Source organism: Macaca fascicularis, chromosome 14, assembly GCF_037993035.2.
Source record: "Macaca fascicularis isolate 582-1 chromosome 14, T2T-MFA8v1.1".
Lineage (NCBI taxonomy): Eukaryota > Metazoa > Chordata > Mammalia > Primates > Cercopithecidae > Macaca > Macaca fascicularis.
In genome coordinates this window covers 68,748,773-68,763,631 of record NC_088388.1, presented here as the reverse complement: position 1 = coordinate 68,763,631, position 14,859 = coordinate 68,748,773, and the positions used below count along the sequence as shown (strand labels likewise).

At 37.4% G+C, this 14,859-nt stretch overlaps 1 protein-coding gene across 1 annotated transcript; it reads left to right on the top strand.

The window, feature by feature from the left end:
- Positions 1-12,788: 12,788 nt before the first annotated feature.
- LOC102121170 (olfactory receptor 51B6) lies at positions 12,789-13,727 on the top strand. Its single transcript, XM_005580239.5, is given in 1 exon segment — positions 12,789-13,727. A coding segment is annotated over 1 exon segment (939 nt).
- The last annotated feature ends 1,132 nt before the right edge of the window (positions 13,728-14,859 follow it).

Sequence of the window (14,859 nt, the reverse complement as noted above, 5' to 3'; positions counted from 1 at the left end):
TTAGAGATAAAGAAGAAGAGTAAATGTTTCTAAAAAGAAGTAGTGTGAGGGAGCCTTGTGGAGATAGGTTTATTCTGTATTTTGACAGTGGTAGTATGCACATTAATCTAAACAGGTAATAAAATTGCATAGAACTATATACGTATACACAAATATATCAGTGCATGTAAAACTAATGGAATTTAAATAATCTGTGTGGATCATATCAATATCAATTTGCTGGTTCTGATAGTTATTCAAGATGTAACCACTAGGTAAAAATGGATTGAGATGTCCACAGGATCTCCCTTTATATTTTTTGCAACTTCTTATGAATCTATAATTATTTCAAAATAAAAGGTTAAGAAAACAAATGCCCTTAAAGTGAAGGACTTATTTATTTATTTTGCTTTTGTTTTTTTTTTTTTTTTTTTTGCTTTTTTATGTGGAAACTTTACTGAAACTCCAGATAAGCATCAGTCTCTGTGAAACTTTGGTGACCACAGGTGCAGTTGAAAACCAGTAAAACCCTGCAGATATTTTTGGAATATCTGGATAATATGTTCATTGGTCTGTAAGTGATGAGAACTGAAATTAGATTGGACATACAAATCTGCAAGTTCTTGGAAAATGGCCTCCAAATATAACATATTAACAAAGAAATTGTTGTAGACATGAGATACATGTAGACATGTTGTAGACATGTTGTAGTCCAGAATCCCCTTTAGAGAAAGACTTCCTGGTCAGGCACAGTGGCTCAAGCCTGTAATCCCAGACTTTGGGAGGCCGAGGCAGGTGGATCACCTGAGGTCAGGAGTTTGAGACCAGCCTGGCCAACATGGTAAAACCCCATCTCTATTAAAAATACAAAAATTAGCCAGGCATGGTGGTGGGCTCCTGTAATCCCAGCTACTCAGGAGGCTGAGTCAGGAGAATCGCTTGAACCTGGGAGGCAGAGTTTCCAGTGAGCCAAGATTGCATCACTGCGTTCTAGCCTGGGCGACAAAGCAAGACTCTTAAAAAAAAAAAAAAAAAAAGAAATGAAAAAAGGGAGAGAGAGAGAGGGAGAGATTTCCTGCCTTGCTCTGGGAATGTGTCAGCAGACAGTCTTCCACTCTCAGCTCATACAGGACCCTCAGCTGCACAGAACCACTTTGCCCGAAGCCAAGACTTTCCTGGGGCAACTCACATCTGATGACTAAGTGAGGCAGGGTTTTGAAAACCTGGCCATTTCCCCCAATGTGGGGTAATATCGTTGGGTAATACTTGCTTCAGAGCTTTCTCCTAGATTGGTCAAGCCTTTGCCAGCCTGTATCTCAGTCTGATTTCTTTCTCTGACCAATTCTACCTCCTCCTTCTTTCTTTCAAAGGTATTGCTTTCTAGTAAATACATTTTACTTTAAAAAGTGTCAGTATCTAGATAAGTGTCAGTATCTAGATAAGTGTCAGTATCTAGATACTGACACTTTTTAAAGTAAAATGTATTTACTAGAAAGCAATACCTTTGAAAGAAAGAAGGAGAAGGTAGAATTGGTCAGAGAAAGAAATCAGACTGAGATACAGGCTGGCAAAGGCTTAGGACAGACTGGATTAAGAAAATGTGGCACATATACACCATGGAATACTATGCAGCCATCAAAAAGGATGAGTTTGTGTCCTTTGTAGGGACATGGATGCAGCTGGAAACCATCATTCTTAGCAAACTATCACAAGAACAGAAAACCAAACACCGCATGTTCTCACTCATAGGTGGGAACTGAACAATGAGATCACTTGGACTCGGGAAGGGGAACATCACACACCAGGGCCTATCATGGGGAGGGAGTGGGGGAGGGGGGAGGGATTGCATTGGGAGTTATACCTGATGTAAATGACGAGTTGATGGGTGCTGACGAGTTGATGGGTGCAGCACAGCAACATGGCACAAGTATACATATGTAACAAACCTGCACGTTATGCACATGTACCCTAGAACTTAAAGTATAATAATAATAAAAAATAAATTAAAAAAAAAAGTGTCAGTATCTACTTCTGGATAGCCCAGCCTATGTCAGGAACATAGTCAATTATCACATGGCTTGGTTATCTGTGAATGTGTACATTTGGTTGTTTAATGAGAATATAAATGTTCTGGATAGGGAGCTACTATAAAATATATCATCACACAGGTGATACCACACCTGTTTCTGCTAACAAGATAATGCTGTAACTATGTGAAATGCTGCAAGAGGGTGGATCCAGCTATGCTGTAACTATGTGAAATGCTGCAAGAGGGTGGATCCAGCTATGGTTGTGATTTCCAGGGTCATTCTGGGAGCAAAAACAATGCAGGCTAATCAAAGGCACAAAACTAATCTGGGCATGAAAATTTTTGATCCCCACCTCAAACCATAGGCAAAATTCAATTTATGGTGAATAATTAAATAAAGATATTATAAGGTAACAGATTTTTATTCATTGATTTTAGATTTAAGATGCCTTAACTATTACACACAAATAAAACCATAAATAAATCTGAATTGAAATTAAAAACTTATTTTTGTGAAAATTATTAAGAGGATACAAATGTCAGGTATAAGTTGTAAATTTTCTATACTTATATCTGGCACAAGAGTTATATAAATAATTCATAAATAAAACTCCAAAATCAATAAGAGAATAATAGACAACTTACTTGTTTTTGAAATGGGTAAAAGGCTGAAAAAGGTACTTTACAAAGGAAGCAAGTGATCAATAAATATATGAAAATGTGTGCAATGTTATTCATTATCAAGGAAATGCAAATCAAAATTTCAATGAGATACGAGTACACATGCAGTAGAATCGCTTCTTAGAAAACCCCAAAACACCTAGTGTTGTTAAAGATGTAAACCAACTGAAACTCTGATGAACTGTTAGTGGAATATATTTTTAACAAATTGTCACTTTAGAAATTATTTGATAGTATCTACTGTAGATAAGAATATGTTTATCCAAAGAATTGTATTCCTACGATGAGGCCTAATAGAAATTCATATGTATATGCACAAAAACAAGCAGTCAAATAAACATGTAGCAGAATCATCTAAGTAGCATTCTGTGACAGCCCCAACTATTACTGTTAACTATCAAGAGCACCAGAGTAAATATGGGGTATATTCATACCATGGGAATATTGCATAGGAATGAAAATGAACAAACTATTATTACATAAAAGCACACAGATATTTCTCAAAAACATAATGATGAGTACAGAATCAAGACGTGAAAGAAAACATAGACTATAATTCCATTTACATAAAGGTGACAACTTAATAAAACTAATTTGGAAGGTGAACTTGAAAAGAGTGCAAAGGAATTTTTGAGGTAAGTTCTAGCTCTTGTTCTGGGTGGCAACTATGTGAGTGAACTTATTCTGCAACAAATTCATTGAGCTAGACCTTTATGATGTGTTCACACTTCTTTATGTAAATTAACCTTAATAATTTTTTTTTACTAAATAACAATAGGTTCATTGAAGCCCTTTCTGCTCTCTATCATGTATTTTCTCAATACTCTTTTCATCATCATGTATCAGTAATCAAATATTTAATTTAATTTATTAACCATTAAAATAAATTGAATCTCACCATTTGCTGAATGAGAAAAAAAAATGTATTTGTATGTTCATTATATATCCTTTATACATACATCTGTACTACTGCACATGTTTAAAAAATCTGGTTGGTAGGGAAAATAGTGTTCATGAGACAGTGGTTTAATCTGGAAGTGAAAATTGCTGTCTATCAATCAGAGAAATATTAAATCGCATGTAAGACCATCTATCTCCAATGGTAGAAACTGGGGAATATAACATTGATTCCACGGTTTAAACACTTGAACATCTAAATTATGAAATGCCATACAATTATGAAAGATAGAGTCTGTTTCTCACACAGTTCACTGTGCAATAAGGGAAGATAATCCAAAATGCAAATAATTAAAATAAGTTTAATTGGTTATGACAGACATGACAATATTTGACATGAATTGTTTATTAAATGTTGAGTACCATTTCAAGTGCTTTCTCTTTAAACCATACCACACAATAAATTTATGTGGTGGCAATTATTACATGCGTTTTACAGGTAAGGACTATGAAATACAATGAGATAAAATAATTCCGAAGTAGTACAGCAAGAGCCAGAGCCACAATGTAGACAAAATATTCAACTTCCAACAGAGGAAAACTTCCAGTAAAAGCCAGGATACCGTCAGAGATCTTGGGTTGTGCTGTTCAAACCCAATACCCACAAGGCTGAGGGCACAAATAATAGAGAAAAAGACAAAAGGAAGGAGGTAGGGAGGGAGGGAAGAGAGGAGGGAGCAGAGGAGGGTGGCAGGGAGGGAGGGAGGGAAGAACAATAATTATCTAAATCAGGAATGGTCTCTGGGGAGGAGCTTCTAAAATAAATGTTCCTCCCAGCCAGGCTCATGTGCAGATTCTGAAAAGATGATGCCCAAATCTTTCATACAGCTAAAGATGTGAGATACATGACTATAGAACTGAAGAATCGAAGGGAACAAAGTTTCAGGTCAGTGAGGGTATTTAATGAATCTTCTCTGTAAGATCTCATTGCAGGAACCAAGGCAGAGAAAGACAGGGAAATCGAAGCCGACTTCTCAGCAAGAGAAAAGTAATAGTGTTGTCTGCTAAGAGTAGATGTATATAGTAGGCATGGGTCCTAAAGACTTCCTGACATCTCTAAAACTTGGTTTCTTTGAGAGCTACCTCTTCAAATATAAAAAAGGTAAAGGATAGATTCTGGAACACATAACGCAAAGAATTCTAGGAACAAACCAGAGCATGGGTGTTGACTCAGGCATGAATTATGAGGTTGTAGTAATTTCTCTCCTGCTGACTGATTTTTTAATCTCTCTGGCTTCCATTCTAACCCTGACAGTCCCCCTGCCCTCAACCCGATGTCTTTTACCCTAGAAGTCCAGATAAGTGCCAAATATAGAACCAACTCTTCCAAATTCTTGAGGAGGTATACCTCTGTAATCGTCAGAGGTTCAAATACTTTCTAGAAAAAAGTCACTATCTGGCCATGCGACTGATAAATGAATTCAAAATTAAGCTTGGATGGAGCTTGGGTTATGTATGCCTCTGGATCAGGGATAGAGATTCACATAGCTGTGTGACTTTAGCACCTGGAAAAGTTTATATTGTGTAATAGACATCCACTACTCTTCCATCTTCTTTTACCTGCTTTCTTCTAGCCGCACTGGCAGCTGATTAGATAGTACCCACCCAGATTGAAGGTAGATCTGCCTCTCCCAGTCTACTGACTCAAATGCTAATCTCCTTTGGCAACACCCTTACAGCACACCTAGGAACAATACTTTGCATCCTTCAATCCAAACAAGTTTGCACTCAATATTAACCATCACAGGAAGGATAATAGACAAAAGTAAGGGGGTAAAAAATAATGGAGAGATTAACTGCTTGAGAAAGAAAAGAGTGTCAGGAAAATAGAAGGAAAAAAGCCAAAGGGAAGGTGAGAGAATATATGAAAGTTAACATCTCAATGGGCTCCCTCTGATGTGTCTGCGTAGAGCCATCAGTTTATGTGGCAGAGTTTGAGACTCTGAGAATTAGTTTTTCATTAACAAAAACTCAAGTCTATTCTATGACAGAGACCCTGGAAGAGGGTGAATGGCTGCAGGGATGAGGTAAAAGTTTTAGATTTTTATCCCCTCTGAAACTCACAGGTCATCTCATGTACCACAAAAGCAACTGACTGAGTCAAGTAAAAGCACTCAATTTTTCAATGTGAAAACAGAAAAGACAAACAGCTATTGTAAGGATTCTACCCAAAAACCGAAGTGTATATAATGCCCCAGTCCAATACTTGACACACCGTAGAAAGTCAACAATTATTTGTTCCATACATTTGTTTCTCAGCTTTATTTTCCCTATCTAGTCTTCCTACTCCTGTTTTTTTTTTAATTTATTTATCCATTATATGTTTATTTAGTAGCACTATAACACAATTAACTAGATTAATGTTCTGTATTATCTTTTCCCTTCCAGCTTTATTTAGGTATATTTAAAATTTGCTAAGAAAGCAGATCTCACATATTTTCACTACCAAAAAAATTAAAGTTATTATGTGAGGTGATAGATACATTAATAAGTTTGATTATGGTAATCATTTCACAATGAATACCTATAATAAAACAATGAGTTCTATACCTTATTTACAATCTTTATTTGCCATACCTGCTTCTTTAATCCTGCATAAACTGAGTATTTTCTGACCCTTTCACTGACAGGCAGATTGAGCAATAATACCTCCTTTCCTCACTTTTTGAGGACAGAGTTGCTTTCCCCTTTACTTCCCTCAGTCCCAATGCCCCAGGCTCAATATTACTTTTAGCTATGTCAGAAGTTCCCACACTGGCTCATCCATCTTTTCTCCTTCCCCTTTCCCACCCAGACATATCACCTTTTATCTGCTGATTAGAGAAACTGTAGTTTAATATTTTCATTTAAAGTCAAACACAGGCTCCTAAAAACTCCATCATCATTTTATATCTGTTCCCAAGGCCTCCACAAAAAAAATGAAATCATTTGACACACCTCTGGGTGAATGATCCTGACATGTACTTACCAGAGAAAGAGAAAGGAGGTGCTTCTCTGAAACAATAACAAAAACACAAATATTATCTACTCTTTACAAAACATGCCCCCGTACTTTATGTCAAGAGAATGCCTAAGAAGACAGAAATCACTAGTAGCATTTACTGGTTATGTAACCAAATCTCAAGATTAAATGACTTCCCCAAGATCATTATTGTTAGAAAGAGCAGAGCTGAAACTTCAACAAATTCTTCGAAGATGAAAGTCCAGTAATCTTGGACTCATTTTTTTTCATGGACAGAAAGAGGTCTTGTAAGTCATACATAAATTTACATCAATATGCTCTTTCTATAGTATGTGAGATGTATAGTCTAAACCAACCATAAGAGAAGGTGGGCCTATTTTCTCTGGCTCATGCCACCAACACACAATTTATGTATTCTCAGAGGTTGGCTGCCTGTACCAGCTGAAATCTTAGAATTCTAACAAGTCACAGAGCCTTCTCACTTTTGTCAAATCCCATCAGATGCCATAGTTTTAAAAAAAAATTCTCCTTGATCTTGCCTGAATTACCCATTTTTATTTTTGCATCGCCAAGTAGGTGATATAAAACAGTAGTCTGGTGCTATTATTAATTAGTGCCTTCAAATGCTTATCATCAAATCTGCATTTCACTGCTTATGCTTTAATTCATGTTATGAAAATTTGAATTTTTTGAAGAAGCATATCAATAACTAGGGTTACAAAGCTGGGCAACATAGAGTTCTATGTGCTTTGGAACCACACACAAATAAGTCACTCTTACGTTATTTTCTAGCTACCCTAAAGTCTCTGGAGCTTCATCAATTGATTTTTCCCTCCAGACATATGGAAGAAAAGTCATCTCTGAAATTTACTATTTTATTGTATTTGTTCATATATTTCTTACTTGTGTATTTGTTTTTCCATAGAATGTTTATATCTGCTCTTCCAAGAGCATTTAGAACCATTTTTCTACTGATCTTTTAGGTCTCACATAGTCTGGGAAACCTTTACATCCACCCTCAAATACCACCAATCAAGATGAAGAGCACCATGATAAATGACCTGTAAGTTTCAGGCCATTACAGCACTATTCAAACATAGTGATTTCTTCTTTCATTTTGTTTTTATTTTCTGGGTTATATAATTTACAATGAATTCAACAACGTTTATTCTGCAAGAATAGCTGTATCTCCAATGTATTATCCAATAATCTTACATATAGTAAACCCTAAATAATATATTCTTTATACATTCTATCTTCCCCTACCTAGGAATCTCCCAGGAATGACTAAATTATTATCCTTGCTGTCACTGAAAGTCAGGACAGGTGAACATCTTATGAACAGGTAGAATTCTCAAGAAGCAACTTTTTTTTTTTTAATTTATTTATTATTATTATACTTTAAGTTGTAGGGTACATGTGCATAACGTGCAGGTTTGTTACATATGTATACTTGTGCCATGTTGGTGTGCTGCACCCATCAACTTGTCATTTACATCAGGTATAACTCCCAATGCAATCCCTCCCCCCTCCCCCTTCCGCATGACAGGCCCCTGTGTGTGATGTTCCCCTTCCTGAGTCCAAGTGATCTGATTGTTCAGTTCCCACCTATGAGTGAGAACATGCGGTGTTTGGTTTTCTGTTCTTGCGATAGATTGCTAAGAATGATGGTTTCCAGCTGCATCCATGTCCCTACAAAGGACACAAACTCATCCTTTTTTATGGCTGCATAGTATTCCATGGTGTATATGTGCCACATTTTCTTAATCCAATCTGTCACTGATGGACATTTGGGTTGATTCCAAGTCTTTGCTATTGTGAATAGTGCTGCAATAAACATACGTGTGCATGTGTCTTTATAGCAGCATAATTTATAATCCTTTGGGTATATACCCAGTAATGGGATGGCTGGGTCATATGGTACATCTAGTTCTAGATCCTTGAGGAATCGCCATACTGTTTTCCATAATGGTTGAACTAGTTTACAATCCCACCAACAGTGTAAAAGTGTTCCTATTTCTCCACATCCTCTCCAGCACCTGTTGTTTCCTGACTTTTTAATGATCGCCATTCTAACTGGTGTGAGATGGTATCTCATTGTGGTTTTGATTTGCATTTCTCTGATGGCCAGTGGTGATGAGCACTTTTTCATGTGTCTGTTGGCTGTATGAATGTCTTCTTTTGAGAAATGTCTGTTCATATCCTTTGCCCACTTTTAGATGGGGTTGTTTGTTTTTTTCTTGTAAATTTGTTTGAGTTCTTTGTAGGTTCTGGATATTAGCCCTTTGTCAGATGAGTAGATTGCAAAAATTTTCTCCCATTCTGTAGGTTGCCTGTTCACTCTGATGGTAGTTTCTTTTGCTGTGCAGAAGCTCTTTAGTTTAATGAGATCCCATTTGTCAATTTTGGCTTTTGCTGCCGTTGCTTTTGGTGTTTTAGACATGAAGTCTTTGCCCATGCCTATGTCCTGAATGGTACTACCTAGGTTTTCCTCTAGGATTTTCATGGTATTAGGTCTAACATTTAAGTCTCTAATCCATCTTGAATTAATTTTCGTATAAGGAGTAAGGAAAGGATCCAGTTTCAGCTTTCTACTTATGGCTAGCCAATTTTCCCAGCACCATTTATTAAATAGGGAATCCTTTCCCCATTTCTTGTTTCTCTCAGGTTTGTCAAAGATCAGATGGCTGTAGATGTGTGGTATTATTTCTGAGGGCTCTGTTCTGTTCCATTGGTCTAGATCTCTGTTTTGGTACCAGTACCATGCTGTTTTGGTTACTGTAGCCTTGTAGTAGAGTTTGAAGTCAGGTAGCGTGATGCCTCCAGATTTGTTCTTTTGACTTAGGATTGTCTTGGAGATGCGGGCTCTTTTTTGGTTCCATATGAACTTTAAAGCAGTTTTTTCCAATTCTGTGAAGAAACTCATTGGTAGCTTGATGGGGATGGCATTGAATCTATAAATTACCTTGGGCAGTATGGCCATTTTCACGATATTGATTCTTCCTATCCATGAGCATGGTGTGTTCTTCCATTTGTTTGTGTCCTCTTTTATTTCACTGAGCAGTGGTTTGTAGTTCTCCTTGAAGAGGTCCTTTACATCCCTTGTAAGTTGGATTCCTAGGTATTTGATTCTCTTTGAAGCAATTGTGAATGGAAGTTCATTCCTGATTTGGCTCTCTGTTTGTCTGTTACTGGTGTATAAGAATGCTTGTGATTTTTGCACATTAATTTTGTATCCTGAGACTTTGCTGAAGTTGCTTATCAGCTTAAGGAGATTTTGGGCTGAGACAATGGGGTTTTCTAAATATACAATCATGTCATCTGCAAACAGGGACAGTTTGACTTCTTCTTTTCCTAACTGAATACCCTTGATTTCTTTCTCTTGCCTAATTGCCCTAGCCAGAATTTCCAGCACTATGTTGAATAGGAGTGGTGAAAGAGGGCATCCCTGTCTTGTGCCAGTTTTCAAAGGGAATTTTTCCAGTTTTTGCCCATTCAGTATGATATTGGCTGTGGGTTTGTCATAAATAGCTCTTATGATTTTGAGGTACGTTCCATCAATACCGAATTTATTGAGCGTTTTTAGCATGAAGGGCTGTTGAATTTTGTCAAAAGCCTTTTCTGCATCTATTGAGATAATCATGTGGTTCTTGTCTTTGGTTCTGTTTATATGCTGGATTATGTTTATTGATTTGCGAATGTTGAACCAGCCTTGCATCCCAGGGATGAAGCCCACTTGATCATGGTGGATAAGCTTTTTGATGTGTTGCTGAATCCGGTTTGCCAGTATTTTATTGAGGCTTTTTGCATCGATGTTCATCAGGGATATTGGTCTAAAATTCTCTTTTTTTGTTGTGTCTCTGCCAGGCTTTGGTATCAGGATGATGTTGGCCTCATAAAATGAGTTAGGGAGGATTCCCTCTTTTTCTATTGATTGGAATAGTTTCAGAAGGAATGGTACCAACTCCTCCTTGTACCTCTGGTAGAATTCAGCTGTGAATCCATCTGGTCCTGGACTTTTTTTGGTTGGTAGGCTATTAATTATTGCCTCAATTTCAGAGCCTACTATTGGTCTATTCAGGGATTCAACTTCTTCCTAGTTTAGTCTTGGAAGAGTGTAAGTGTCCAGGAAATTATCCATTTCTTCTAGATTTTCCAGTTTATTTGCTTAGAGGTGTTTATAGTATTCGCTGATGGTAGTTTGTATTTCTGTGGGGTCGGTGGTGATATCCCCTTTATCATTTTTAATTGCGTCGATTTGATTCTTCTCTCTTTTCTTCTTTATTAGTCTTGCTAGTGGTCTGTCAATTTTGTTGATCTTTTCAAAAAACCAACTCCTGGATTCATTGATTTTTTGGAGAGTTTTTTGTGTCTCTATCTCCTTCAGTTCTGCTCTGATCTTAGTTATTTCTTGCCTTCTGCTAGCTTTCGAATGTGTTTGCTCTTGCTTCTCTAGTTCTTTTAATTGCGATGTTAGAGTGTCAATTTTAGTTCTTTCTTGCTTTCTCTTGTGGGCATTTAGTGCTATACTTTTCCCTCTACACACTGCTTTAAATGTATCCCAGAGATTCTGGTATGTTGTATCTTTGTTCTCTTTGGTTTCAAAGAACATCTTTATTTCTGCCTTCATTTCGTTATGTACCCAGTAGTCATTCAGGAGCAGGTTGTTCAGTTTCCATGTAGTTGAGCGGTTTTGATTGAGTTTGTTAGTCCTGAGTTCTAGTTTGATTGCACTGTGGTCTGAGAGACAGTTTGTTATAATTTCTGTTCTTGTACATTTGCTGAGGAGTGATTTACTTCCAATTACGTGGTCGATTTTGGAGTAAGTACGATGTGGTGCTGAGAAGAATGTATATTCTGTTGATTTGGGGTGGAGAGTTCTATAGATGTCTATTAGGTCTGCTTGCTGCAGAGCTGAGTTCAATTTCTGGATATCCTTGTTAACTTTCTGTTTCATTGATCTGTCTAATGTTGACAGTGGAGTGTTGAAGTCTCCCATTATTATTGTATGGGAGTCTAAGTCTCTTTGTAAGTCTCTACGGACTTGCTTTATGAATCTGGGTGCTCCTGTATTGGGTGCATATATATTTAGGATAGTTAGCTCTTCCTGTTGAATTGATCCCTTTACCATTATGTAATGGCCTTCTTTATCTCTTTTGATCTTTGATGGTTTAAAGTCTGTTTTATCAGAGACTAGTATTGCAACCCCCGCTTTTTTTTGTTCTCCATTTGCTTGGTAAATCTTCCTCCATCCCTTTATTTTGAGCCTATGTATGTCTCTGTGTGTGAGATGGGTATCCTGAATACAGCAGACTGATGGGTCTTGACTCTTTATCCAGTTTGCCAGTCTGTGTCTTTTAATTGGAGCATTTAGTCCATTTACATTTAAGGTTAAGATTGTTATGTGTGAACTTGATCCTGCCATTATGATATTAACTGGTTATTTTGCTCGTTAGTTGATGCAGTTTCTTCCTAGCCTCGATGGTCTTTACATTTTGGCATGTTTTTGCAATGGCTGGTACCTGTTGTTCCTTTCCATGTTGAGTGCTTCCTTCAATGTCTCTTGTAAGGCAGGCCTAGTGGTGACAAAATCTCTAAGCATTTGCTTATCTGTAAAGGATTTTATTTCTCCTTCACTTATGAAACTTAGTTTGGCTGGATATGAAATTCTGGGTTGAAAATTCTTTTCTTTAAGAATGTTGAATATTGGCCCCCACTCTCTTCTGGCTTGGAGAGTTTCTGCTGAGAGATCTGCTGTTAGTCTGATGGGCTTCCCTTTGTGGGTAACCCGACCTTTCTCTCTGGCTGCCCTTAAGATTTTTTCCTTCATTTCAACTTTGGTGAGTCTGGCGATTATGTGTCTTGTAGTTGCTCTTCTCGAGGAGTATCTTTGTGGCATTGTCTGTATTTCCTGGATTTGAATGTTGGCCTGCCCTACTAGGTTGGGGAAGTTCTCCTGGATGATATCCTGAAGAGTGTTTTCCAACTTGGTTCCATTTTCCCCCTCACTTTCAGGCACCCCAATCGGACGTAGATTTGGTCTTTTTACATAATCCCATACTTCTTGCAGGCTTTGTTCATTTCTTTTTCTTCTTTTTTCTTTTGGTTTCTCTTCTCGCAAGAAGCAACTTTATACAACTGATTACTATTGCATTACCTGGAGTAAATGCAAAGCGGGCAATGACGCTCAATAACTCTGCTTCCACCTTCCAGCTTACTGGCTTCCAAGGCATGGAGAAAGCACAGCACTGGATATTCATCCCATTATTGGTAGACTACATCTCCATACTTCTTGGCAGTGGAACTCTTCTCTTTCTCATCAGGAATGATCATAACCTCCATGAGCCCATGTACTATTTCTTAGCTATGTTGGCAGCTACAGACCTCGGAGTGACATTGACCACAATGCCCACAGTGCTAGGTGTTCTATGGTTAAATCACAGGGAGTTTGGCCATGTGACCTGCTTTTCTTAGACCTATTTTATCCATACTCTTTCTGTTGTGGAGTCAGGTATCTTGCTTTCCATGGCTTATGACCGTTTCATTGCTATCCGCAACACCTTAAGATATACCTCTATCCTGACCAACACCCAGGTAATGAAGATTGGTGTAGGGGTATTGACAAGGGCTGGTCTGTCCATTATTCCAATAGTTGTTCACCTACACTGGTTTCCCTATTGTCGATCCCAGGTACTCTCCCATGCTTTCTGTCTACACCGAGATATCATCAAGCTAGCCTGTGCTGACATCACTTTTAATCATCTCTATCCAGTTGTAGTTTTATTTGCAATGGTCTTGTTGGACTTTCTCGCCATCTTTTTCTCCTACATTTTGATTCTCAAGACTGTCATGGTCATTGGTTCTGGAGAAGAAAGGGCCAAGGCCCTCAACACATGTGTCTCTCATATCTGCTGCATCCTGGTCTTCTACGTCACTGTAGTTTGTCTGACATTTATTCATAGATTTGGAAAGCATGTTCCTCATGTGGTTCACATCACAATGAGCTACATCTACTTCCTTTTCCCACCTTTTATGAACCTGGTTATCTATAGCATTAAAACTAAGCAGATTCAGAATGGTATACTTTGCTCATTCTCTCTGCCTCGCTCTAGAGTGTGACATTGTTCTGCTGGTCTCTGAGGAATAATTCAGGGAAACTGGACAGGGTGACAATGTTGCTGGCATAAGTAACTAGGGAAAGTAATTTCAATGAGAACTAACCAATCCCTCAGCATTTCAGTGGAAATCAACCAATCCCTCTGCTACTTAGAACATTATTTTACCCTGCCTGTCTATTGCTGATTTGTATATGATGTAATATATGTACAACACTAAGCACATATCTCAGTGCTCAACTGATACTGTTTTCCCAGGTAAATTAACTCACATTGATTAGCCTATGGCTGGCACCATGTACATACATACATACTTACACACATACACATATATATACACACACAGATACATACACACACAGAGTTATATATATACTTAATATTTATTTAATATACTTAATTTTATATACTTAATATATATAATAGTGCATGTATGTATATGTGTATGTATAAATATTATAGAAATAATATATTACAAGAAACAATATATATATGTGGACCAAATTATATATATATAAATCTTGGGTCTATGATTTGGGTCACCCATATTTCAGTCAATGCTCATTGCCCTCCATATGGTCCACATGTGTTGGTCTTGTTATACATAGGAATAAAGCATTCTTGACCTCAGACATAGATCCAGTTTTCTTGCTCATATGGAGCTGGCTGCTGTTTCTAGAAAACTGCACATTGTGAAGAAATGAGCTTTACTCTCATTTCTTCAATGAGAGTAAATCATTTCCCTCAATTCAAAATGATGAGTCTGGGGAAAGTATCTCTATGAGAAGTGTCTTCAGTTAAAACTTTGAATAACAGTTATCAAATAATACTGATAATAATTTAAAAACAGAGATATAATTTCTAATTCAGATGACTATTGTCTTGATAGTTAATTCCAGTTACTACTGAACAGAGAGATGCATTTTCATAAAGTAAAGTGGCATGAGAGGTCTGGTTTAAAGGTACATCCTAGATAAGACTAGATGGCAGTGTCTGGCATGTGCAAAATAGCAGAGGTGAAAAACAGTTTTGGTCATATGTGGCGGGTGGGAAGGAAGCGAGAGGATGGAGGCAATGCTCATAACTAGAGGGTAAAAAGGCCTTTTCTGGCTCCAAATACCTTTCAAAGTTAATTC